Source organism: Phyllostomus discolor, chromosome 4, assembly GCF_004126475.2.
Source record: "Phyllostomus discolor isolate MPI-MPIP mPhyDis1 chromosome 4, mPhyDis1.pri.v3, whole genome shotgun sequence".
NCBI classification, from domain to species: Eukaryota; Metazoa; Chordata; class Mammalia; order Chiroptera; family Phyllostomidae; genus Phyllostomus; species Phyllostomus discolor.
Genome location: NC_040906.2, coordinates 112,864,118 through 112,876,784, shown reverse-complemented (window position 1 = coordinate 112,876,784; position 12,667 = coordinate 112,864,118). Strand labels below are relative to the sequence as shown.

Sequence of the window (12,667 nt, the reverse complement as noted above, 5' to 3'; positions counted from 1 at the left end):
GAAAATAAATAAAAGTAAATAAACAGAACTTGTAAAATGCAGTAGTGTAAACTTAGAGGTATATAAAGCTCTCTACCTGGCAAAGGAAATGCTAAGGCTTTCCAAAATTTTAAACCCATTTCCTCTAGATCTATTTATACAATTTCCCCAAATGTGGGAAACTTGAGTATATAATTTGTGATACTACAATAATAAAATGTGAATAAGAATGAAAATATCAGTGAAAATAGGGGAAAATAATTTTTTTGTTACAAATGTTGGTAGCTCTGAAGAAGATAAATTCCAGTATATGGGTCTATAGTCACTATATGAAATTAGGCCAAACAAGATATTTTATTAAATGATGGATTATGTGTGATCCTAGAGCAGCGGAAGGATTTTGATATGGCTAACTGTAATTGGAATTAGCAAAGAGTGCTAATATAAGAGGAAAATAACAGGCGCAGGTTTTAAAATCTACAGTATTCACTTTTGGGAAATCATGCAAATGGTAATTGTGTGTAGGCAGTAGTTAAGTGTCTGATAAGCCAGTCACAGGAATTTGCAAGCCTTTGTATGTTTGTGACTGCAAAGTCATTTTGTTTGGGAACGGGGAAATTTTGGTTAGTTTAGTATAATGCAGGAAAGTGAACTTAACAAGTTATTGACAATTCAAAAATTGTGAGAGTATTTGGTCCTGACCACTGTGGCTTGGTTGAGCATTGTCCCATAAAGAAAATAGTTGCCAGTTTGATTCCCAGTTAGAGCACATGCCTGGGTTGTGGGCTTGTCCTAGTCTGGGGCCCTTGTAAGAGGCAACCAAATAATGTTTCTCTCCCCCCTCAATGTTTCTCTTCCTCTCTTTTCCTCTCTCTAAAAATAAATAAATAAAATATTGTAAAAAATATATTTGGATATAATTCTGTTAAAAAATAGCATGAGTATTTCACATATATGCTAAATCTCAATGAAATAATTAAGCAACAGTAACCAATGCATAAGTAAATACAACTATTTGTGAGAAAAGTGTTGGTTTCCTACACATTAACTGTACCTAGTATGGCTCTGTCTCTGCCTACTATAGATAATTCTTGTTTTGGTTTTGCATATCCATGGTAGTGGCCAAAAGCTTCTAGTTCTCTGTCTTGAGTGTTTTTGGAGATGTCTGTTTTCCTAACGCATGAAAGTATAAGCACAGTTAGAAGCAGAAGCTTCTGGAAAGTATGAAGATGTTTCCACCTCAACACCAGGCACCGTTGAGTTTTGTAGGATACAATACAGTAAATGAATTAATCCCATGCTCATTTCAAATTTTCTCCTTTTCAGACATGGAATAAACCACATACAAATAATTTTTTTAGAGTAGTTTTAGTTTCACAACAAAATTATTGGAAGGTACAGAGATTTTCCCCAAACCACCTGCCCTCCCGTGTGCAGAGCCTTACCCATTATCAACATTACTCACCAGAGTGATACATTTGTTCCCTAGAATGAGCCTTCATTAAGGTATCAAAATCTCCTCAAGTCCATAGTTCACCTTCAGTTTTACTCTTGGTGTACACATTCTTTGGGTTTGGACAAACGTGTAGTGACATATATCCATCATGATAATATCATACAGAGTATTTTTACTGCCCTAGAAGTCCTCTTTGCTCTGCCTAGTTATCTATCGCCTTACCTCAACTGTCTTCATAGTTTTGCCTTTCCCAGAAGGTCATGTAGTTAGAATCATACAGTATGTAGCCTTTTCAGTTTGGCTTCATTCACTTAATAGTATCTGTGTTTTTTTCATGGCTTAATAGTTTATTTCTTTTTAATGTTGAATAATATTCTATTGTCTGGATGTACCAAATTTAGTTATTCATTTACCTACTGAGGGACATCTTGGTTCTTCCAAGTTTTTAAAATTATGAATAAAGCTACTATAAACATCAATGTGCAGATTTTGTGTGAACATAATTTTCAACCCTTTTAGGTAAATACCAAGCAGCACAGTGCTGGGTCACATGGTAAGCAGTATGTTAGTTTTGTGAATAGTAGCCAAGCTGTCTTCCAAAGTGGCTGTGCCATCTTGTGTTCTCACCAGCAACGTATGAGAGTTCCTGCCGTTTCACATCCTCACTAGTTTGATGTTGGTGTTTCAGAGTTTGCCTGCTTCAATAGGTATGCAGTGGTATCTCGCTGTTATTTTAATGACATGTGATTCAGAGCATTTTTTATATGCTTATTTGTCATCTGTATATCTTCTTTGGTGAGGTGTCTCTTCACATCTTTTCCTTATTTCTTAATTGGGTTATTTGTTTTTGTATTGTTGAATTTTAAGGGTTCTTTGTATATTTGAGATAACAGTCCTTTATCAGGTGTGTCTTTTACAAATGTTTTGTCCCACTCTGTGGCTTATCTCCTAATTTCATATTGTATTTTGCAGAACCAAAGTTTTTAATTTTAATGAAAGTTAGTTTATCAATTATTTCTTTCAAGGATCATGTCTTTGGTGTTGTACCTAAAGAGGTATCACCATACCCAAGGTCATCTAGGTTTTTCTCTGTTATCTTGTAGGATTTTGATAGTTTTGCACTTTACATTTACAAATGGGATCCATTTTGGTTCATTTTTATAAAAAGTATAATATAGATTCATCTATTGGCTTGTGGATGTCCAGTTGTTCCAGCATCATTTGTTGAAAAGACTGTCTTAGCTTCATCATATTGCCTTTGCCCCATTGTAAAAGATCAGCTGACAGTATTTATGTGGGTCCATTTCTGGGCTCTCTATGCTGTGCCATTGATCTATGTGCGTCTTCTTTTCCCCCTGTTCCTTCTAGTTTTTTTCTTTTTATAAAAAATTATGTTTTATTGATTGTGCTATTGCAGTTCTCCCATTTTTCCCCTTTCTCCCCCTCTATCATGCATCCACCCTCCCTCCAGTACTCCCGTGCACCTTAGTTTGTATCCATGGGTCCTACATACAAGTTCTTTGGCTTGTCATTGTCCTATACTATTCTTAATGCCCCCTGTGTGTTTTGTACCTACCAATTATGCTTCTTATTCCCTGTATCTTTTCTCCCATTCTCCCCACTCCCACTCCCTGCTGATAACCCTCCATGTGATCTCCATTTCTGTGATTCTGTTCCTGTTCTAGTTATTTGCTTAGTTTGTTTTTGTTTTTTAAGTTCAGTTGTTGATAGTTGTGAGTTTGCTGTCATTTTACTGTTCATATTTTTAATCATTTTTTTTCTTAGATCAGTCCCTTTAACATTTCATATAATTAGGGCTTGGTGATGATGAACTCCTTTAACTTGACCTTATCTGGGAGGCACTTTATCTGCCTTCCCATTCTAAATGGTAGCATTGCTGGATAAAGTAATCTTGGATGTAGATCCTTGCCTTTCATGACTTGGAATACTTCTTTCCAGCCGCTTCTTGCTTGCAAGACTTCTTTTGAGAAATCAGCTGCTAGTCTGATGGGAACTCCTTTGTAGGTAACTGTCTCCTTTTCTCTTGCTGAGTTTAAAATTCTCTCTTTATCTTTAACCTTGGGTAATTTAATTATGATGTGCCTTGGCGTGTGCTTCCTTGGGTCCAACATCTTTGGGACTCTCTGAGCTTCCTGGACTTCCAGGAAGTCTATTTCCTTTGCCATTTTGGGCAAGTTCTACTTCATTATGTTATCAAATAAGTTTTCAATTTCTTGCTCTTGCTCTTCTTCTGGCACCCCTATCATTTGGATGTTGGAACATTTAAAGTTGTCCTGGAGGTTTCTAAGCCTCTCCTAATTTTTTTTTGAATTGTTGTTTCTTTATTCTGTTCCAGTGAATGTTTATTTCTTTCTTCTGTTTCAAATTGTTGATTTGAGTCCCAGTTTCCTTACCTTCACTATGGTTCCCTGTATATTTTCTTTATTTCATAGCCTTCACTTCTTCCTGTATTTTGTATCTGTACTGAATCATTTCTGTGAGCATCCTTATTATCAGTGCTCTGAACTCTGCATCTGAGAGGTTGTCTCTCTTCTTATCACTTAGTTCTTTTTCTGGAGTTTTGATCTGTTCTTTCATTTGGGCCATTTTTCTTTGTCTTGGCACATTTGTTACATTGTAAGGGGCAGAGCCTTAGGTTTGCCAGGGCAGGGCAACCCACTTTACTGAGTTGTGGGAGAGGGGTCAAAGAGGGAACAATAATACTTGCTTGGCTCTAGGCCAGCTTTCAGTCACTTCTTCTGCTACCCACAAGTGAATGGGGCTTTTCTGGTGCTGATTCCTGGGTGGTAGGTTTGTGTACATTCTAGGACTCTGTGGGTCTTTCCAACAGACTTGCCCATGAGACTGGGAGTTTCTCTCACTGCCACAACCCCTACAGATTTTTATAGCCAGAGGTTTTGAGGCTTTCCTTGCTGGTGCTGAACCCTTGGTTGTGTAGTCTGTCTCACTTCCCAGTTATTCCTTCTGGTTTATCCACATGCAAATGTGAGCCTGCCCAGTCCACTAGCTGCTACCTTGCTGCATGTCCTCTCTGCCCTGGCTGCCCATCTCCACCCCTCCTACCAGTATGGATGAATGTTTCTCCTTTAACTTCTTGGTTGTCAGACTTCCATACAATCTGACAGTTCTTGATTTTTTGGGGCAGTTCTGATTGTTTTTTTGTTTTTAAATTGGTTGTTGTCCTTCTTTTTTTTTGTATGAGGAAGCAAAGATCATCTACCTATGCTTCCATCATGGCTGGAAGTCCCCTGATATATGTAAGTCTTAAAGTTGGTAGTGTCAGTCCTCCAGTTTTTTTCTCCTTCGATGTTTATTTGCTATTCTGCATCTTTTGTCTCTCCATATACACTCTAGAACTATTTTGTCAATATCCACAAAATAACTTACTTGGATTTTGATTGGGATTGCATTGAATCTATATATCAAGTTAAGAAGAAGTTGCATATGGACAATATTGAGTTTTCCTATCCATAAACATGGAATATCTCTTCATTTATTTAGTTCTTCTTTGATTTCTTTGATCAGAGTTTTGTAGTTTTCTTTATATAGATCTTGTGCTTATTTTGTTAGATGTATACCTAATTATTTCATTTTGTTGAGTGCTAATGTAAGTGGTATTTTGTTTTTCAATTTTAGTTACCACCTGGTCATTGCTAGTATATAGGAGAACAATTGTCTTTTGTATTTTAATCTTGTATTCCATAATACTGCCCTAATCACTAGTTCAGGAGCTTTTGTTAAAAAAATCTTCTGGATTTTCTTTATAAATGATTATGTCATCTGTCAACAAAGACAGTTTTATTTCTTGGGCCATTTTTCTTTGTCTTGGCACTTTGTCTTGGCACAAAAAAGTTATTTCCTTTTTTGCATCATTGCATCAGTAAAACCTTCCAGTTGAAAAGCAGTGTTGAGAAAGGACATCCCAGCCTTACATCTGATTTTAGTAGGAATGCTTTGAGCGCCTCTCAATTTGGTGTGATGTTAGCTGTAGGTTCTTATAGTAATCTTATCAAGTTGAGAATGTTCCTCTCTATTCCTAGTTCACTGAAAGTTTTTATCATAAATGGGCATCAAATTTTGTCAAATGAGTATTCTGCATTAATTGATATGGCCATGTAAGTTTTCTCTTTTAGTATCTTGATATGATTGATTATATAATTGATTTTTGAATGTTAAACTAGCTTTGTATACCTAGAATAAATTCCATTTGGTAATGGTGTATAATTCTTTTTATATATTATTGAATTGGATTTGCTAATACTTTGTTAAGGATTTTTGCATCTATGTTCATGAGAAATATTGGTCTATAATTTTCTTGTAACGTCTTTGTCTATTTTGGTATTAAGATAATGCTAGCTTTATAGAATGGGTTAGAAAATGTTACTTTTGCTTCTATCCTCTAAAAGAGATTGTAGAGAATTAGTATATTTTTTTCTTGAATTTTTGCTAGAGAGCCTGGCATTTTTAGTAGGTTAAATTAAGCAACTTAATTTCTAAAATGTCTTGTGCGATTATATTCTTCATTATCCATAAAAGGATATAATGCTAGATAAAATTATAAAGAAAAATATGACTTCAAGCTACTAGAAGGAGTTTTCAAAATATTTCAATAGTGGTTAAGTAGCAAAAATATCCATTACTGTTAGCTTGTTCTGTCTAGGTTAAGACCATTACAAAAATGTATTGTAAGTTCATAAAACTTTCTCAAATGATGTGATTCAAGTCTTTGTAATTTATAACAAAGGAAATCTTTTAGATTTTTAAAGTCAATATAAAGAAAATCTGCCTTTGAAATTGTTTAAATGCAGGAAGGAGGCTGCCCATACATATTTCTCCTAAAAATGTACATCTCTTTTTCCAAATCTTCACTATCAAGAACTTCTGAGAATGTATGTTGGGCTGAAACATAAAAAGAGGTTGAAAACCACTGAACTAGAGAATATTCTCTTTATTGAAATATAGTGAAACTGTGTTTACAACACATGAAACACATCTAGTTACTTAGAAGAGCCTGGTGGCTCCCCTCACATTTTCATGAGGCCTGCCTGCTGTTGCTGTCGCTCTGAGTCAAGGTACCTAGACAGGGCCACCTCTAGTCTGTATGGCAGCTTCATATGAATTCTTAAAAGGTACCCCTGCCATTTGTTGGAAATCTGTTGTAATATGCTGGTATTGTTAGGAGACACTTTATTCTGACAGATATTTGTGATAATAAATATACAAACTCATGTTAATTGCACCCTCTTGGACATGGTACCACTGTGTGCAGTACATTGCCTGCACAATCACATGGGGCATTTGCAAGTAGGAAAAAAAAAGAAATCACCATGGCAACATTTGTCTCTAACATGAAAATGAGAAAGCAGATTCATTGCAGTAACTCCTGGAAAGTTCCCGTTCAGCAAATTGGTGGTGCTGGAGTGTTGCGGAGGTGGAGCGTGGGGTGGGGAGGGCTTCCATTATTGAGAATAAGAGCTTGGCAATTGCTTTTTATATGTCTTCCAGTCAGTTAGAAAGAGCCTGCAAATTCCAAATACTTAGCTAAATGGAAAAGATTCTCTGTTTACAGAGAAAACACAAAGCTTGCTTCTTCCCCATCATTAAGCAGACCGAGTATACTTAGCAGAACTTTTCCACTTAGATGTCCAAGTTAAGGCTATCAGTGACTTTTGCTTGAAATCTAAACATTTTAGAAACATTTTGTAGGAAAAATGATTCACAGGAGCTTTCAAAAAATCAAACAAATAGTTTGGGGGTTTCCATCTTGGAATTAGGATGTTTATTTAAGAAAGCCTAATAAAGCCCTCTTTCAAGCCCTTGAAAATTATAGTCAGAATCAAGTGGCAACTAAGGATTCAGGAAATAGCTATCGATTTGTGAGAGAGAGAAGGAAAGAAAGGGTGGGGAACAGAAGCAACTTGAGGAGAAATTTTTGCTAATCATTCCTGTTTCCTCCAACTTTGAAAGAGCATTCCACCAGCAGCGGTTTAAAGCATTCTCGCTCCCAGATTAGCCCACCTAGGCAAAAGGTAGTCCCCAGGGCATGACTCAGGCTGAGCTTTTCTGAGCAAAGGCACCAGAGTGGGTGGGGCTGACACACTGGCTGCAAGCCTTAGTGAAAAGGGATTTTTCTCTCTTTTTTTTCTTTTTCTTTTTTAATCATTGTTCAAGTACAGTTTTCTCTTGAAAAGGGATTTTTCAATGAGGGTAGGCAGGGCAATAAGGGAAAGTTCAAAGCCTCCTGCCCAAGTGATTGGGCAGAAATCAGGAAATAATCTAAGAAGAGCTGGTGAGGGAGATCCTGACTAGAGAGAGAAATCTGTGCTGCAGAAGAATCCATATGGATGCCAGCAATGCAGCCTTTTAGAGTGTGCCCAGAGATGAGCCCTAAGGAGGGAGATGGCCACGAAAGAAACTAAACTAATTTGGACACCAACCTGCCTTTATATATACTTTCAAAACCTCCATGGTCAAGAAATCAGAAAACAGTGAGAGAAAGGTAGTATCAGAAGAGCCAGAGAAATGCGTAGTGATGTGTTATGAGAGATAACTGGGGGCATGTGCTGATTTATTTTGATCACAGTGACAAAGCTGGACAAGCACCTGGAAGTGAATATGGAAGTATAATAGTTCTGAAGTAGCCACATGAGAGATCAAAGACTCTGAACAATTTAGAAGAAAAAAGTAACTTAGCCAAATGCCACTGATGACATTTCACAGACACTTTCTACCTTATGCTCCTAATTATTCTATATAAATATAATCCTAAATCCTTTTAGGTTGTCTAATAAGCAAACACTCTTAAAATTCCATAGTTGCTTGTTTTCTATTTCAGTGAAATAATGGTAAGAGATATACCTATGATGTGTCCTTACTATCACTTAGATAGACTCAGCAATGATATAAACCACATGGAAGTTTAGGCAGACCCATAATCCGCAGTTGAACTTTAGTTATTGTTGTAGTTAATGGGTGGCTTAGTTAGTCCATCAGCTGCATGATCAGGGAGGTAGGAAAGGAACTTCCCACGAAGGACAGGCAATTAAAATGTGACCTTGCTTGTTGGATGTGACTCAAGAGTGACTTCACCGACAACCCAGAAGATAAGTAACTTTACTCTTTGGGCATGAGGTGGAGCTGGGTAGAAAGTATAGATGAAGAAACCAGAAACCTCCCCATATGTGTACCTTGAGGAGTTATGAAAGATGAAGCCAGTGGCTCTCAACCTTGGCTGCACGTGAGGGTCACCTGGAGCTTTTTACAAATTCTAATACCCATACCACACCTCAGGCCAATCGAAGGAGAATTGCTTAGGTTGGGACCTGGCACCAGTGTGTCTTGTTTTATTTAAGTTCCTCAGGTTGTTCCTCTGTGTAGCCAAGATGAGAACACCTGGATTAAATGAGACACTTGGAGGTGTCTGGCATGTGCCCAATGAGTGTGACTATCCTCTTTAATCGTTTCCTGCTACCTACCTCTCCCTTTTCTGAACTTACACAGGGTAGTATTGTATCGGTTTTGGTTTTACCACATGTGTCAGAGGTGACTTTGCCTCAGAGATGGGAAATTCTGTTTGTCTTCATGTTGAAAAAGACAGAACTCTCTTCGCACTTTAGGTGTACTGTCTCATCACTGATTTCATACCTCTCTCCTTCCTTCCAATATTACTTATCCTCTGCACCTTCAGGCCCCAGAAACTGGATTTAGGAAGATTTCTAACTTCTGTGTCCCTAGAAGTTGAATTTAGCCACATCTTCTTGAGCACTTCAGAAGGATCAGGGTGAAAATAAAGTTTAATGAATAAAGGAGGTTCCTAAAAATAGAACACAATTCATCCATTTCAGTTAAAAATGCCATCATGTTTTCTAAGCATTTTTGAACTCTTTAGCATTTTTAATAAGCTTACTTATGAGTCTTGTTGAAAAATAAATAAAATACACTTGTTTTCATTAAGGAAAGAGATCTTTTTCCATCTTAGTTGGTATTGTTGAAGGAGACAAAAAGGAGTCTAAAACTTGGCAAAGGAATACATTATTAGTGACATATTGGTCACAGATGTGCTGGTAGAGCTACATTTTCTTCCTGTGATTTGTATTTTAAGCATCCTCAAATTACATATGAAAGTCCAGATAACTTCCTTACAAAAGGGAAGAGAAAAATTATGGTATTTGCAAAATTTTAATTTTTAAGGTATTCTAGGTGTGTTCTTATTAATAGGTGACAAATGTTTATTTGCAAACTATACTCTAGAGACATAGTTCTAGATGATGACAATCTGTATTATTATCATCAATTATTATCATTAATTTTGAGTGTGTTAAGCAAGTGCAGATACCTGGAAATATTTTTGTTTGTTTGTTTTATATTTAAATTACTTTATTGTTGTTCAATTACAGTTATCCGTATTTTCTCCCCAACCCTCCCCTCCACCCTCTCCAAACCCACCTCCCTCCCTTGCTTCCACGCTCCCCCTTGGTTTTGTCCATTTGTCCTTTATAGTAGTTCCGAAAAACCCTTCTCCCCACTGTCCCCTCCCCCACCCCCTCTCACTATTGTTAGATTGTTCTTAATTTCAATGACTCTGGTTATATTTTGTTTGCTTTTTTTCTTTTGTTGATTATGTTCCAGTTAAAGGTGATATTTTAGCAATACTTTTAAATTACAAGATTTACTTCTAACAATTCTTAAGAAAGTCAGGAAGTCAAAAACTCAAGAAGCAAACAGGAATTCTCTCTAAAAACTTTATTGCCTGAGTCTGTAGGCCTTTGAAGCACGGTATGAGGAGTTTGGCCAAGCTGTGTTCAATTGCAAAAAGTGCTAAAAGGACTTTAAGGAGAGTATGGACAACCCAGCTCTGGGAACAGGGTTAGGATTCACCTGGGAGGAAATGGCGTTGGCACCAGGATACCGTTAAGGCAGTTGTAATAGATGAACATAATTCTAGCTCCAAGGCCCTAATTGTAAGGATGTGATGGAAGGAAAAGGGATATTATAAAAGAAAAAGGATCAAGAAACATATATGATGGACATAAAAATAATAATGACAACTAAAACTTTTATAAGACTTCTTGAGAACTTTTTTACTCATGTTGATAAGAAAACTAGACAAGTAATGACTCCTAGTGGGGTGGAGGAGTCTTTGATTTTCATAATGTTTAAATTGATAAGTTAACCAATTTCAAATGTCATGTTAAATTGAAATTGATATGAAATCGAATAAAAGTGGGAAAGTAGGCAAAAAAAAATTAGTGCACTACCCATGCAAGAAATTGAATTATGACACAGAAAAGACAATATGGCCAAGTAGGTAGAAGGTTATCTATTTGCACTTTTAACTAGGTAATAATATGCATTTTAAGATGATTTAGTGATCTGATGATTGCAAAGGCAGATGGCTTTAAATCAGGAGTTTGTGATGCTCTTCGCAGCCCCAAGGCTCTCTGATGCACTGTCAAGGTGATGTCAGTGTGTGATGCTAGTGGAGCACTGTCTGCTCTCTTGTGTGTTACCTGATTTTATAAGTTCAAGACATCATACTATACAGTTTTTTAAAAAATAAGCTTATAAAAAAGACAAGTTATTTTCATTCTCAAAGTACCCTGTTTTTGTTTTTTCCCATTTCCTCAGGAAAGTGACAATATTGGAGGACCCTGATCAGAACATTCACTTGAAAAACCTGTCTCTTCATCAGGCAACCACGGAGGAAGAAGCTCTGAATCTGCTTTTCTTAGGAGACACCAACAGAATGATTGCAGAGGTAGTCAACTTTTCTCTGCAAGCTGTTTTCATGTATTAGAAGGTACAATAGAATTTGGGGGACAGCAACAACCTTAGAAATGATCTTGCCTGAATCTCATGTTCCATATTAGAAATCTAGATGCAGAGGAGTAAGGAGACTTTCCCAAGGTCAGCCAGCTAGTTAATGAGCAGGAACTAAAATCTAGACTCTAAAATATGGAAAAAAAATCTATTTTTCAATTTCACACAAATTGGTTTGCAGTTAATGAATGAGAACTCATTAAGGGTCTTAATTATAGGAATTTCTGCATAAGTTTTGAAATTTAAAAATACAGAATCATTTTTCCTAATCTCAGATTATCCATGTATGGCATTTGTTTACATACCCATATAATTTCATGTATTCAGTGCATTATTAATTAGAAGGCATGTGGAACACTGCACAGAATACAGGAAGTGCTTGCTCTGTGCATTGGCCACTGTTGCTGGCAGATCTGGGAACACTGCCACAGTGTGTAATATGAGTATGTTTCAGTGCAGTATTTGGGACATACTTGTACTATTTGTTGTCAATCTGCCATTCAAAGCAAGGCACCTGTATTTCATCTGGGAATCCAAGGCAGGAGCCAGGATTAACCCCACTTGTTCAGGGGACCCTAACCTCAACCCATTACTGACTAGAGATGGAGGGTCAGGAAGCTCTCATCCAGTGACACAGCGGTGATGGGAACAGAGGGGTGAGGGTGGCTGCAGGGGCATGGGAATAGTTCCCCAAACATGCCACTCCCTGTTAGCCCTGGCAGCTTCCTTTGTAAACCGTGCTCCCAGATTGTCTGTGTCTGATAGCAAGTGGTAGGTGAGGATAATAAGCTGGGAGGATGAGCATTCTGAGAAAGTCTATCAACTGACCTTTTTTCCTGTCCCATCTCCACTCACTGGGACACAGCACCTCAGATACAAGATAAACAAATGGAAACCAAATTCAGATACTGAAAATACAGTGTTGATACCTGTTTTTGTGTTGGGCCCTTACTTTTGTTGGTGGTGGGGGTGTTGTTTTTTTACAGTACTGCATCAGTATAAACTGAGCTTATGTGCCACGTATAATATGGACTTATGGACTCAAATTATTATTTTCATTTCAGAAGAGTTTTACATAGTTTTTAATTTCAGAATATCTTGTCTAGCTTTACAAAAAATTGCATTTGTGTTTTGCTTCAACATTTTGCCCACGTGGCCATTTGTGATACTCTTATTTGTCACAATAATTAAAGACTAAGGAATAAAGGCAGTTTAAGAATTAAGGCATATAATGATGAAAGATTTAGCATGCCCCATTAAAAATCCTGATTCTGTCTTGACCGGTGTGGCTTAGTTTGTGGGGCATCACCTTGCAAAGCAAAAGGTCACCGGTTTGATTCCTGGTTGGGGTACATGGCTGGGTTGTGGATTTGGTCCCAGATCAGGTCACAG

General features: G+C 37.1%; 1 protein-coding gene across 3 annotated transcripts in view; it reads left to right on the top strand.

The window, feature by feature from the left end:
• The window catches only part of KIF6 (kinesin family member 6), a 413,362-nt gene that overhangs the window by 102,868 nt on the left and 297,827 nt on the right, over positions 1 to 12,667 (top strand). For all 3 annotated transcript variants that reach the window (XM_036024067.1, XM_036024068.1, XM_036024066.1), the window contains one exon: positions 11,084 to 11,213. In XM_036024067.1, the coding sequence (XP_035879960.1) occupies positions 11,084 to 11,213 (130 nt within the window). The remainder of the gene's footprint in view (positions 1 to 11,083; positions 11,214 to 12,667) is intronic.